The sequence below is a fragment of the Panthera pardus genome, unplaced genomic scaffold (genome assembly GCF_024362965.1).
Source record: "Panthera pardus isolate Hobbes unplaced genomic scaffold, ASM2436296v1 HiC_scaffold_10, whole genome shotgun sequence".
Classification (NCBI taxonomy): Eukaryota; Metazoa; Chordata; class Mammalia; order Carnivora; family Felidae; genus Panthera; species Panthera pardus.
The window spans coordinates 8,443,076-8,455,380 of NW_026526655.1; the positions used below are offsets into that span (position 1 = coordinate 8,443,076).

A 12,305-nucleotide genomic window follows, 5' to 3' on the forward strand; every position below is an offset into this window, starting at 1 on the left:
GTTTTGTAATGAAGTACGGCCACATTTGGAAAAACTGCAAAAATGAGAAAGCGTTATTTCCCAAATGATCAATGCATGAAAATACAAAATCATGCATGGGTATAAACTAGGCAGGATGCCAGCAGGAATTGTGATGTAAGAACTTCCAAAAATCCACTCCTCCACAAAAGCAAGGAAAACACTGGCAAAAACTGTCCAAACCAAAATTTTCAGAACTCTGGAAATTAACCAATGGCTTATGACCATCTGAGGAGTGCTTATTCAAGAAAAAAAAAAAAAAAGGGCTAATTGTCAGTAAGAATAGCAAATGTTGTGGCATTCCTCTCTCTCCCCAGCTCCTTGAAAACCCCCAGCCCTGCAATCAAAGTGAAAACCAGCAACCAAGCGGTCACTGGAAGGAGCAGGTGCCCAAAAGCCCCGTTCCAAGAGAACCATCATTATCTGACCTGTCAGGCAAGTCCTTGGGAACACCTCCCAGGGCTTATCTTTATTTGATCTGAGAGCCTGTTCAGTGTCAACAGCCTTGTCTCAAGGGCTCGTTGAAAACACACTCATAAATGGCCAATGGGCCAAAGAAGAAATCACAAGGAAAAGTAGAAAATATTTCGAGGTAAGTGGAAATGGAAACAGAACTTTCCAAAACTTATGGGATATAGCAAAATCAGTACTCTGAGGGAAATGTATAGTGGGAACACACACACACACACACACACACACACACACACACACACACACACAAATGTATATACATATACACTTTACATTGGTTGAGGGTGTGACAGACATCCCATGCTAGGTGATGGACCTCTGTCAGATGTCTCTCTCTCTCTCTCTCTCTCTCTCTTGGTTTTAATTTAAATTCTAGTCAGTGAATATACAGTGTAATATTAGTTTCAGGTGTACAATATAGTGATTCAACACTTCCATTCAACACTTCACCTGGTGCTCATCACAAGTGCCCTCCTAAATTCCCATCAGCTATTTCACCCATCCCCCACCCTTCCCTTCTAGTACCGTTAGTTTGTTCTCTATACCGGAGTCTGTTTTGTTTTGTTTTGTTTTTAGTTTTTTAAGATTTTACTTTATTTTTTAAAAATATTTTATTTGTAAGTAATCTATACACCCAATATGGGGCTTAAACTCACAACCCTAAGATCAAGAGTCACATGCTCTACCAACTGAGCCAGCCAGGCGACCCAAGTCTGTTTCTTGGTTTGTCTCTCTCTCCTTTCCCCCTTTGCTTGTTTGTTTCTTGAATTCTCTGACTTATTTCGCTTAGCATAATACTCTCTAGCTCCATCCATGTCATTGCAAATGGCAAGATATCACTTTTTTTATAAGTTTTTTTAAGTTTATTTATTTTTGAGAGACAGAGAAAGTGAGAGGGGGAGGGGCAAAGAGAGAATCTCAAGCAGGCTCCACACTATCAGCATGGAACCCAACATGGGGCTCGAACCCACAAACCGTGAGATCAGGACCTGAGCCAAAACCAAGAGTCAGATGCTTAACCAACGGGGCCACCCAGACACCCCAAGATTTCACTCTTTTTATGGCTGTATAATATTCCTGTGTGTGTGTGTGTGTGTGTGTTCCACATCTTCTTTATCCATTCATCCATTGATGGACACTTGGGCTGCTTCCATAGTTTGGCTATAGTAAATAACGCTGCAATAAACATAAACAGGGGTACATGTATTCCTCTGAATGAGTGTTTTTGTATTCTTTGGGTAAATACCCAGTACTGTGATTGCTGGATTGTAGGGTAGTTCTATTTTTAATTTTTTGAGGGAACTCCATACTATTTTCCACCAACAGGGCAAATCCACCATATCCTTGCAGACTATAGTGATATATATTTAATGTATGCATTTAATGCCTACATTAGAAAAAAGGCTTTCAAATCAGTAACCTAAGTTTACACCTTAAAGAAACAGAAACAGAAAAGCAGAAGGAAGGGAATAATAAAGATTAGAGCAGAGATAAGTGAAATAGAGAACAGAAAAACAATAGAGAAAATCAATAAAATGAAAAGTTGGTTTTGGAAAGATCAACAGAATTGATGAATCTTTAGCTAGATTGACTGTCTTAGTCAGCTCGGGCTGCTGTAGTAAAATACCACAGACCAGGGGGCTTAACCAACAGAAATGTATTTCTCACAGTTCTGGAGGCTGGGAAGTCCAAGGCCAAGACGTGTGGGCTGTTTCACTTCCTGATGAGAGCTCTCTGGATGCAGACAGCCACCTTCTCTGTGCCCTCCCCCATGGTGGTGAGAGTATCTTGTACTGTCTCTTTTCTTAAGGGTACTAATCCCACCAGATCAGGGCCCCAACCCCTATGACTTCCATTAATCTTAATTACTTCCTTAGACGCCCTGTCTCCAAATACACACACACACACACACACACACACACACACACACACACACACACGGGGTGGGGGGGGGGGGTGTCAGGGCTTCAACATATGAATGTGAGAGGGCACAATTCAGTCCATAGCACTGTCCAAGAAAAAGAGATAAGACTCAAGTTACTAAAATCAGGAATGAAAGGTGGGACACTACTGACCTTATAGAAGGAAAGATCATAAGGCAATACTACAAAAAACTGCACACAAATCAACACATTAGATGTCTTGGGTAGAATGGACAAATTCTCAGAAAGACACAAATCATAGAAACTGGCTCAAGAAGAAAGCAAAACTCTGAACAGATAGACCTATAACAAGTAAAGAGATCAAACCAGAAATTAAAAAAAAAATAAATAAAAACTTCCTGTAAAGAAAAACGCAGGTCCAGAAGGCTGCACTGGCGAAGGCCAACAAACATTTACAGAAGAATTAACAACATCAACTCTTCACAAACTCTCCCAAAAACAGAAGGGGGAACATATTCCAGCTCACCCTGGTACAAAACCAGAAAAAGAGGTGTATATAATTGTTGATCACTATGTTATACACCTGAAACTAATATAATCTTGTATGTCAACCAGACTTGAAGTGAAAATTTTTGAAAAACTAGAAAAAGACATCATAAGAGAAGTCAAACTACACTGTGATATCTATTATAAATATACATACAAAAATCCTCAACAAAATACCAGCAAACCAAATCCAGTAACATATAAAAGGGATTACAAATAATAAAAGGGATTTATTTATAATTTGTAAATTATAAATTTATATATAAATTTATATATAAATTTATGTAATTTATATATAATTTTATATTATAATATAATTTATATATATATAAAATATATATAAAATATAGATAATTTATAAATAAATTTATATATAAATAAATTATAAATTTATTTGTAATTTATAATTACAAATTATAAAAGGGATTTGTAATCCCTTTTATATGTTATTGGGTGGTTATTGGGTGGTTTAACATACATCAATCAATGTAATACACTATGAACAGAATGAAGGGAAAAAATTTCACATGATCATCTTCATTAATGTGGAAAAAGCATTCAGCAAAATCCAATACTTAACAAACTCTGAAAAGAAGGGAAGTTCAACCTGATAATGAGCCTTTATAAGGAACCCACAGCCAACATCACAACGGACAGTAAAAGACAGAAATCTTTCCCCCTAAGATCAGGAAAATGACAAACATGTCCAGCTAGCCACTTCTATTCAATGTTGTACTGGAAGTTGTAGCCAGGGCAATTTAGGCAAGAAAAGAATATAAAAGACATCTAAACTAGAGAGGAAAAATTATCTATATTTACAGAGGATATGGCATTGTGTACAGAAAATCCTAAGGAACCCATCACAAAACAAAACAAAGAAACAAAAACTCTTACAGCTAATAAACGAGTTCAGTAAGGTTTCAGGACACAAGATCAATACACTAAAAACAATTGTATTTCTATACACTAGCAATGAACGATCAGAAAGTAAGATTAACAGAATGCAAAAGAGATTAGCAGATTTTAACAGAATAAAAAAGATTTGTTGGTATGGTGTTTGACTTTACATTGCAACTAACCTTTTTTTGTTTTGCTTTTAATGTTTTGTTTTGTTTATTTAAGGAGAGAGAACATGAGTGGGGGGTGGGGGGGGGGGGAGAGAGAGAGAGAGAGAGAGAGAGAGAGAGAGAGAGAGAGAGAGAGAGAGAGAGAATCTTAAGCAGGCTCCGCACTCAGTGTGGAACCCAATGCAGGCCTCAATGCCACAACCTTGGGATCATGACCTGAGCCAAAATCAAGAGTTGGACGCTTGGGACACCTGGGTGGTTCAGTTGGTTAAGCATCTGAGTCTTGATTTTTGCTCAGGTCAGCCCTGCTTCTGGCTCTGTGCTGATGGCACAGAACCTGCTTGGGATTCTCTCTCTCTCTCTCTCTCTCTCTCTCTCTTTCTCAAAAGAAATAAACTTAAAAAGAATAAAAATAAAAAGTAATAAACACATTCTATCAGTTTTAAATTCTTCCTAATTTAGCAAATATTGATAGGCAAAATACACATAAACAAAAGCTCTTTGGAATCTTCAATAATTTTTAGGAGTGAAAAAATGTCCTGAAACCAAAAATCTGAGAAGTTACTTCAAACCTTACATAAATATGATATGTATTTTTCTATGTATGTGTAAGAATTGGGGCACCTGGCTGGCTCAGTCGGAGGAACATGCCATTCTTGATCTCAGGGTCAAGAGCTCGAGCCCCACGTTGGAGGTCAAGTTAGTTTACTTAAAAAACAAAACAAGGGCACCTGAGTGGCTCAGTCAGTTAAGCGCCTATCCAGCTCTTGATTTCAGCTCAGGTCATGATCTTGTGGTTTGTGAGATTGAGCCTCATGCTCTGTGTGGAGACTTCTTGGGATATTCTCTCTCCCCTTCTCTCTGCCCCTCCCCCATGTGTGCACATGCTCTCTTGCTCACTCTTAAAAATATATATATTTAATAATTAAAATTTAAATGAAAAAAATAAAGTCTGAAGAGAAAATCTAGGAGACTAATGTAAAATTTATGGTTCAGGGGACCTTAATTGGGACAGAAACACAGAAGGTGTAAAAGAAAAGTCAATATATGTATCTTCTTAAAAATTTTAAGAGTTGTGGCAAATTTATAAAAATAAGTCAATGAATAAAAGACGTATCTTTGAATGTTGTGCACTGAAGGTGAAAAAGGGGCAATATCTGTAACATACTGAGAATTCAAATGAAGTGACACGGAAAGACAAACAATGTTAAAAATGAGGAAAGGACACGAATAGGAAATTACAGCATGGCAAACCCAAATATCCAATAAAATAAACATAAAAGACGCTCACACTATACAATGGGGATGTAAATTAAGATAACAACGAGATAGCACTTTATCAATAGGAGATTGGCAAAAATAATGATTGCACCTAACGCTGGTGGAGATGGAGGGAAGTCTCCTCTCCTGCTCTGCCAGTGAAATCCGAATTGCCACCGCCTTTTTGAAAAACAATCTGGAGAAGTCTATTAACAATTAAAAACACACATACACTTCAACCCAGCAACAAAAGCCCACGTAAATAAAAGTACCAGTAAATAAGCATATATTTACAAAGCATATATTTACTGCGGCATTGTTTGACAAAGCAAAGATCCGGAAAACTGTACATCTATGGCATTAAACAGAATCAATTTGCCCTGATGGCTGATCTAGAGGGACTGCCAGGAAATATTAACAAGAGCAAAGACAACACAGTGTATGTGTGTGCTTGCATCTATAATCTATGCCATCTCATTTTGTAAAACCAGTAGTGATGAAAACATACGTGGATATGTGTATGTATATGTATAATACTGTATGTGTGTATCTTACAAGAACACTATGAAAGCACAAACACATACTGATGTGGGTCACAGGGGCAGCAAGGGATAAGCTTACGCTGTCTCCCGTGGAAGATGCCTCTCCTGCTTTCCTGACCACATTTTTCTCGTCCTCAATCCATTCCTCTTACCTGTCAACCTAGGCTAGGGAAGTCCTGTCGGGACGGCCATGTTCCAGTACTTTTGCAGCCTTTGGAATTTCTACAGCACTTGTTTCTATCCCATTCATGAACCTATACTTATATATTTATTTTCTATTATTTTTTGTCTACACGTGTTCACACGTCTCACAAGAGACAAAATCGTGTAGTGGTTAACGGCGTGGACTTGAGAGTCAGACCCCCTGGGTTTGATTCCAAGCTCCGTCACTGTGGTTGTGTGAACTCGGTAAGTGCCGTATTTTCTGTTTTCTCATCTGTGAAACGGGCACAACGATGGCACCCATCGCAGGGTTGTTGTGAGGAGATGAGCGAATGCACGCACGGTGCCTGAACAGCGCCCGGCACCTGGTGATGCCACAACCGTGAGTGGCGATGATCAGCATCATTATTATCTCACTTATCCAAATCTTACTTGGAGGTATTTTAAGCCCAGATACTCTTTCAGATTTGTTTTGTATCCCTTCCTCATTATTTCCTAGAATGATGTTATGTGAAGGCGCTCAAATATTTGTTGAATAAATAAATGACTCTTAGCCTCGAGAAATCTCTAGAGGAGATTGCTGAGCATAGGACTGTCACTTCCATGGCAACCAGCAAGTCAATGTCCATGCTGATCTCACCTGGCACTTAAGCCTGTTTTAAGAGGGGAGAATATTTGTCTTAAAATCAGTCTTCTCAAATAGCACAAGAAGGCTTTTCTTCTCCACTTATGAGCTAGACACCTCACCTTAAACTGTAATCAGGAAATGAGCCATTTGTGGTGGGAACACTGGAATCAGGGTTCCTGAGCCCTGTGATTTACCATCAGCTTTTTGGGAACATAAGACAAATGTTTAACATAAAACTAAATTGCACTAGGGGCACCTGGGTGGCTCGGTTGATTAAGCGACCGACTTTGGGTCAGATCATGATCTCATGGCTAGTGAGTTCCAGCCCCAAGTCAGGCCCTGTGCTGACAGCTCGGAGCCTGGAACCTGCTTTGGATTCTGTGTCTCCCTCTCTCTCTCTCTGCCCCTCCTCCGCTCACGCTCTGTCTCTCAAAAATGAATAAATGTTAGAAATAAGACTAAATTGTATTAGATGATACATTTCTTTGAACCACCTGGTGAGGTGCGTTCGCGCCCTTACGAACTGTAGCCGTTACCTGCCTGTTCCTGTGTGTGCGCTGGCCAAGCCCATCTAATGAAGGTTTTATTTCTCTGGAGGTTTAAATGGGTCTGGGGGCTTGTGGGCCAAGAGAGCATCAGAAGCAATTTAGAAAATGATGAAAACACCTGTCCTTCCGAGGCCATCCTTCCTCTCTCCTCCTGCCCTGAATGCTCCACCTCTCCCTCTCAGCTGGATCCTTCCCAGCAGCGTTTTAATAAGCTTCGGTGTCTCCCAAATTAGAACCGAACACAACTGCCCTGCTTGCGGGCTCTCGCACTTGCTCTCTCGCTCACAGCCAGGTTCGTGGGAAGAGCCGCATATCTTACCGGCTCCATTCTCTTACTTCCCGCCTGCTCCCCAACTCGGTTTGACTTTTTGCCCCATTAGTCTTCAAGGTGCTCAGCGCCCGCCCTCCGCCCACTGAATCTGGCGCACCCTCTCTCTCACTTCTCACTTCACAGGTAACTCTGCGGCCCTCCCCGCTGACCAGGACCTCGCTGCCTCCCCCCATTTCCTCCTCCTGGTCTCCAGGTAGTTTCCAGTGTCAACAAAGAGGGCGTAACTTGCCACGCCTTTCTGCCGCGCGTACACAGAAGTACATACATCATTCATCAGGCTGTGTGTTTATGTTTGTTTTCTTTCTGAAATTGAATCATAGTGTTCACATCGCTTTGTGATTTCCTTCTCCTATTTGACGTTATACACTAGACAGCCTGTAAGTCAGAAAAAAACATCCCTAACGCTACCTTTACATCTTCTTATTTTGGCATACAAATGTGTGTATATCAGACACAACTTTTAGCACAAGTCATTACATTCTTAGACATTAGATCAGATTGTGCACCTGGGGGGGTCTCTTGAGTTTCCTGGGCGGCAGGACCAGCGGCCACAGTTGCAAGTGCACAGATTTTAACTGGATGTAAGGTAAACGGAGCCTAATTCCCCTCGGCTTCCAGCCCCACCCCGATAGAGCCATGTTATCTTTAGAAGCGTTGAGGAGCTCCGTGAAAACACGGGCTCCATTATCTGTGTTTTGGGTTTCAATGGGAAATTAAAAAATTTTTTTACAATGCTAAGCAAGATGCCATTTGACTCAAAGGTCCTGGAAACACTTGTGCTGTCTCCTTCAAAGCTGTCACCTTGGGAGGTAGTAGCCATGTTCCAAAGACAGTGCCACGTGCTCAAATGCTCTGTGGAAATTTTCCTTGGGTCTAAGCACCTATCACTTTCCTTTTTCTTTCGATTTTAAAAAGTAACACCCACTCTCGGTTTACCAGCTGAGTAAAACACAGATAGCTGGGGCCCTCCCCGGGTCGCCCTTGCTAACACTCTGCGGTGTGTTGCAGGGGTGAAGAGACAGGGAAAGTCCAGGACCTGTTGACTGGAGTGCATCGCAGAGCCATGTTCCGGCCCCAAAGGCCAGATCCTTTCCTTACAATTTCCCAACTAAACACCTTCTAGGAGTCTTCTGAAAATTCTAGTTATCACAACAAATATTTTCAAACCCTACCCTCTTAAAATAAAAATCAGGGTAGCCAAAAGTCCAGAAAATTAAAAGATCTCTATAGGGGCGCCTGGCTGGCTCAGTCGGTGGAGCATGTGACTCTTGATCTCGGGTTGTGGATGAGCTCCACTTTGGGTATAGAGATTACTTAAAAATAAAATCTTAAAAAAAAATAAAATAAAAGATCTGTATATTCCTTAATTTTTAGTAGATTGTAATTGCTTCCATAGGGATATTTTCCAAAGTTGAATTCCCACCATTAACAGAACAGTTGAGCCAAATGAATTTTCCCTTGCAATTCAAAGACACAGGGGTTGAGAGCAACAAAACAAAACAAAAAATCCAAAGCAAACAAAAAAATTCCAAAGAGATAACTCAGGAAGAGGACAAATAGTTCCTGAGGAGAACTTCTGGATATAATGACAAAAACTCAATGGAATTAATTAAGATATTAACTCAAAATATAATTTAAAACAATACTGATGGGACAAGGAACAAAGATGGTCTCTTATCACAGTCCTGAGAAGACTGGGTCAGGGAGCTGGGTTCTCTCCTGTGGCTGGCCAACAATAGCCTACAGGACAAGATGCCCGCTTTTGAAAGGCCAGCAAGCTGAGAATGATTTTACATCTTTAAATATTTGAAAGAAAAAAAAAAAGTTTAGTGACCACAAAAATCAAATGAAATCCAAATTTTAGTGTCCATAAATACAATTTTATGGGAACAGAGCCGCGTTCATCCTTTTATGTATCGCTGATAGCTACTTTGCATCACAACGGCAGATTTGAGTAGTTGAAACAGAGACCACATTACCTCCAAAGCCTAAAATATTTACTTTTCTCTTTACAGAAAAAGCCTGCCAATTCCTGTTCTAAACCAGATTTTACTGCCATCGACTTTGTGTGACCTTAGGCTGGTCTCCTCCCCTCTCTGGATCCACCTTTGCAAAGGAAGGGGCCAGGATCCCCAGCCGAGGTCCAGAACTGCGCTTGTCGGACAAGGCCGAGCGGTCTTCACCCTCTAGTGCCACCTACAGCTCAGGAAGAAAACGGCAGGCGGGAGGCGGCCTGTGGGAAGGACAATCACCGGGCGACCTCAGCACGGCCTTCTTCTCTGGAAGGCTCTTAAATGAAGGCTCTTAAATGAACGCGCTGGAAGATCTCCCCCAGCTGATGCCATCAGTGGACAAAACCCTGACTTTACAGACCTTTTAAGCCGAGAGACCACAACTCCAAGGGGAAACCTCTCCTCCAGCATTCACTTCAGGAGTACTTGCTCCCCACAAAATAGAAGGAATGCAAACCAGGAATTAGTACCGAGAAGTGGAGAGAGTAACGTGTATGGGTTTTCTAGGCCTGGAGGAAGAACGAGGAAAAAGCCATCTCCCGCCCACCAGTCGCCATTTTCTATCTGCGCTTCATGAGACTCACCGACGTTAGTTCCGAACCTTCTGGTTTTAAAAAACCAGGTAAGCAGATTTTGCAGAGCCGAGGAAACCCATATCGAAACAGCGCAAATAAAAGAGCAAGGTGGTTGGTTCCGCCCGCTCTGAACCCAGCCTCTCAGCCTAGAGAGTCTCACGGCAGCCTCCAGGCCCGACGCTCCCAAACATGAGGAAGACCAGGGCAGGCTCGGGCCCCTTCAAAGCAAGACTCATGTCGCAGAAGTGCTGCCTTTCAACCTCCCATAAGCGCCGAGTGCTGTGGAGCGCGACACCTATGTGTTGTGGCTGCGGAAAACCCACCCCAGGGGCGGCAGGTGTCCTTCAGACACGGCCACCCCCAATCCTCCCGCCTCGAACCCTCCTGTCCCCCAGTCTGGGCCACTCTTGTGATGTGCCCCGAGCAGAACACAGCAGAAGGGATGTTCTGAGACCGCTGAGCCCGGAAGAGGACTGGAAGCTTTCACTTCCTCCCTCTTGGAGCCCAGCCACCAACCGGTGAGGAACCGTAAGCCTGACCGCTGGGCGATCGGAGGCCACGCGGAGGGGCCGGGGAGGGTGGGAGGCCAGCTTGGACGCGGAAAGCAGCCACACGATACCTCAACTGAGACGGGCAGGACCCCCCGCAGCTGAGCTTAGCCAAGCTCCAGCACTGTGAGGAATAATGCTGCAGGGATCAAAACCTCCATTTCTGGACTAACTCTTCGAGGCAAGGAAGAGACTCAATAATTTGGCACGAGTTTTCTAGGTGGTGTCAGGGGCCACCAACTTACTTCATCATCTTCCTCTTCATCATCATCAGATTCAAGAACACCATCCTGTAGCTCCTCTATAAAGAAAAAAATAAATGAATAACTGCAAACACAGTTGGGAGTCTTGGCCAACAAAATCCTTCAGCTGCTGTAGAGGCACGTAAATGCGCTAATGAGAATCGGGTCACCTCGGAACAATTTGGTTTCTGGGGCCATTGCGGCCACAGGTTGCGATCATCCTCAGCAAATTAAATCTCTCCCCCAGTTTGGCCAGAATGCATTGGTAGTGGCGCGAGCAAAGTTAAAAGCCAGCATACAATTTGAGAGGAATTTAGAAAAAAAGAAATTTAACTAGTGTTGCTAGGCATCGAGCTAGATGCTGTACACGTGTTATTTCCTCCGTACAAAGATTTGGTTGACTCTTCTCCCCATTTTATAGCAAACAGCAAAAGGAGGCATACAGAGGATAAGAGATTTGTTTATGTTCACACTCCCGTAAGTGACAGAGCTGAGATTCAACTCAAGCCTGTTTTTTAAATCCTGTGATTTTCCCACAGGGGCTGGGGTAGCAGCCGTGGCAGGTAGGGTTCCTGAAGGCTCCCGTGCTTCACTGCTAGATCTTAAGAGTTTATATATAAAGGGGGGATAATAGCAAAATGGAATCTGAGAAAGGACGAGCCTCTGTGTTCTCATCTGTGAAATGGGGATCAGACCACTTACTTCCTAGGGTTGTTGGGTGGGCGGGGGGGGGGGGGGAACTTCACAGTATACCAAACTAAGCCACCTGGCCCAGGGCCAGGTACACAGTGGCTGTTAGAGAAGTTTGCTTACTTTCTCCTCCACGAAGCCTTCCCTGACCCCTCACTGGGCAGTTACCCCTCTGTCTGCTGAACACTGAGCATTTTCTCTAGACAGCATTGTTCTGGAGAGTAGTACTAGACAGTGCCATACTGAACAGCAGTCTGATAGTGCTTGCCACTTTGGGATGATCAGTTTACTCATGTACGAATGGCTATGGACTTGTCTGGGCATCTTCCTCACCCATTGTACTGAATTGTGAGTCCCTGAGAACAGAGCACCGGGCTTACTCGTCCCTCTATCCCTAATGCATCTTCCTTAACGATCATTTGTTTCTTGAACAGATGACATGAAAGTAAAGAGAGCCTGAGAGAAGAGGAGAGGAAGTCAAGTAGGAAGTAGGAGGCAAGGAGCCAAAGGCTATTCTTGAAGAGACTGCTCAGCATACTTAGAAAGGGGGCAGATTAAACTTAAACCCCAAAACCATTCATAGAAGGAATATGTAGAAGCCCCAGGACACCCACTGTCCTTGACACAACCCTCATTCTAAAGGGAAGGACTCTCACTGACTTGGCTAGACCAAGGCCTGCAGGACACCAACTTCTGTCCCCACCTCAGGGGGCTTGCACACCTCCACGCCCATCACGGCCCCACCCCTGTCACGGAATGCTGTTTAAGTCAAGAAAACTACC

At 42.8% G+C, this 12,305-nt stretch overlaps 1 protein-coding gene across 6 annotated transcripts in view; it reads right to left on the reverse strand.

Moving 5' to 3' along the window:
* Positions 1–12,305, reverse strand: part of ARMC9 (armadillo repeat containing 9) — a 152,377-nt gene that overhangs the window by 63,456 nt on the left and 76,616 nt on the right. For all 6 annotated transcript variants that reach the window (XM_019445604.2, XM_019445605.2, XM_019445603.2 and 3 more), the window contains one exon: positions 10,837–10,892. In XM_019445604.2, coding sequence (XP_019301149.2) covers positions 10,837–10,892 — 56 coding nt within the window. The remainder of the gene's footprint in view (positions 1–10,836; positions 10,893–12,305) is intronic.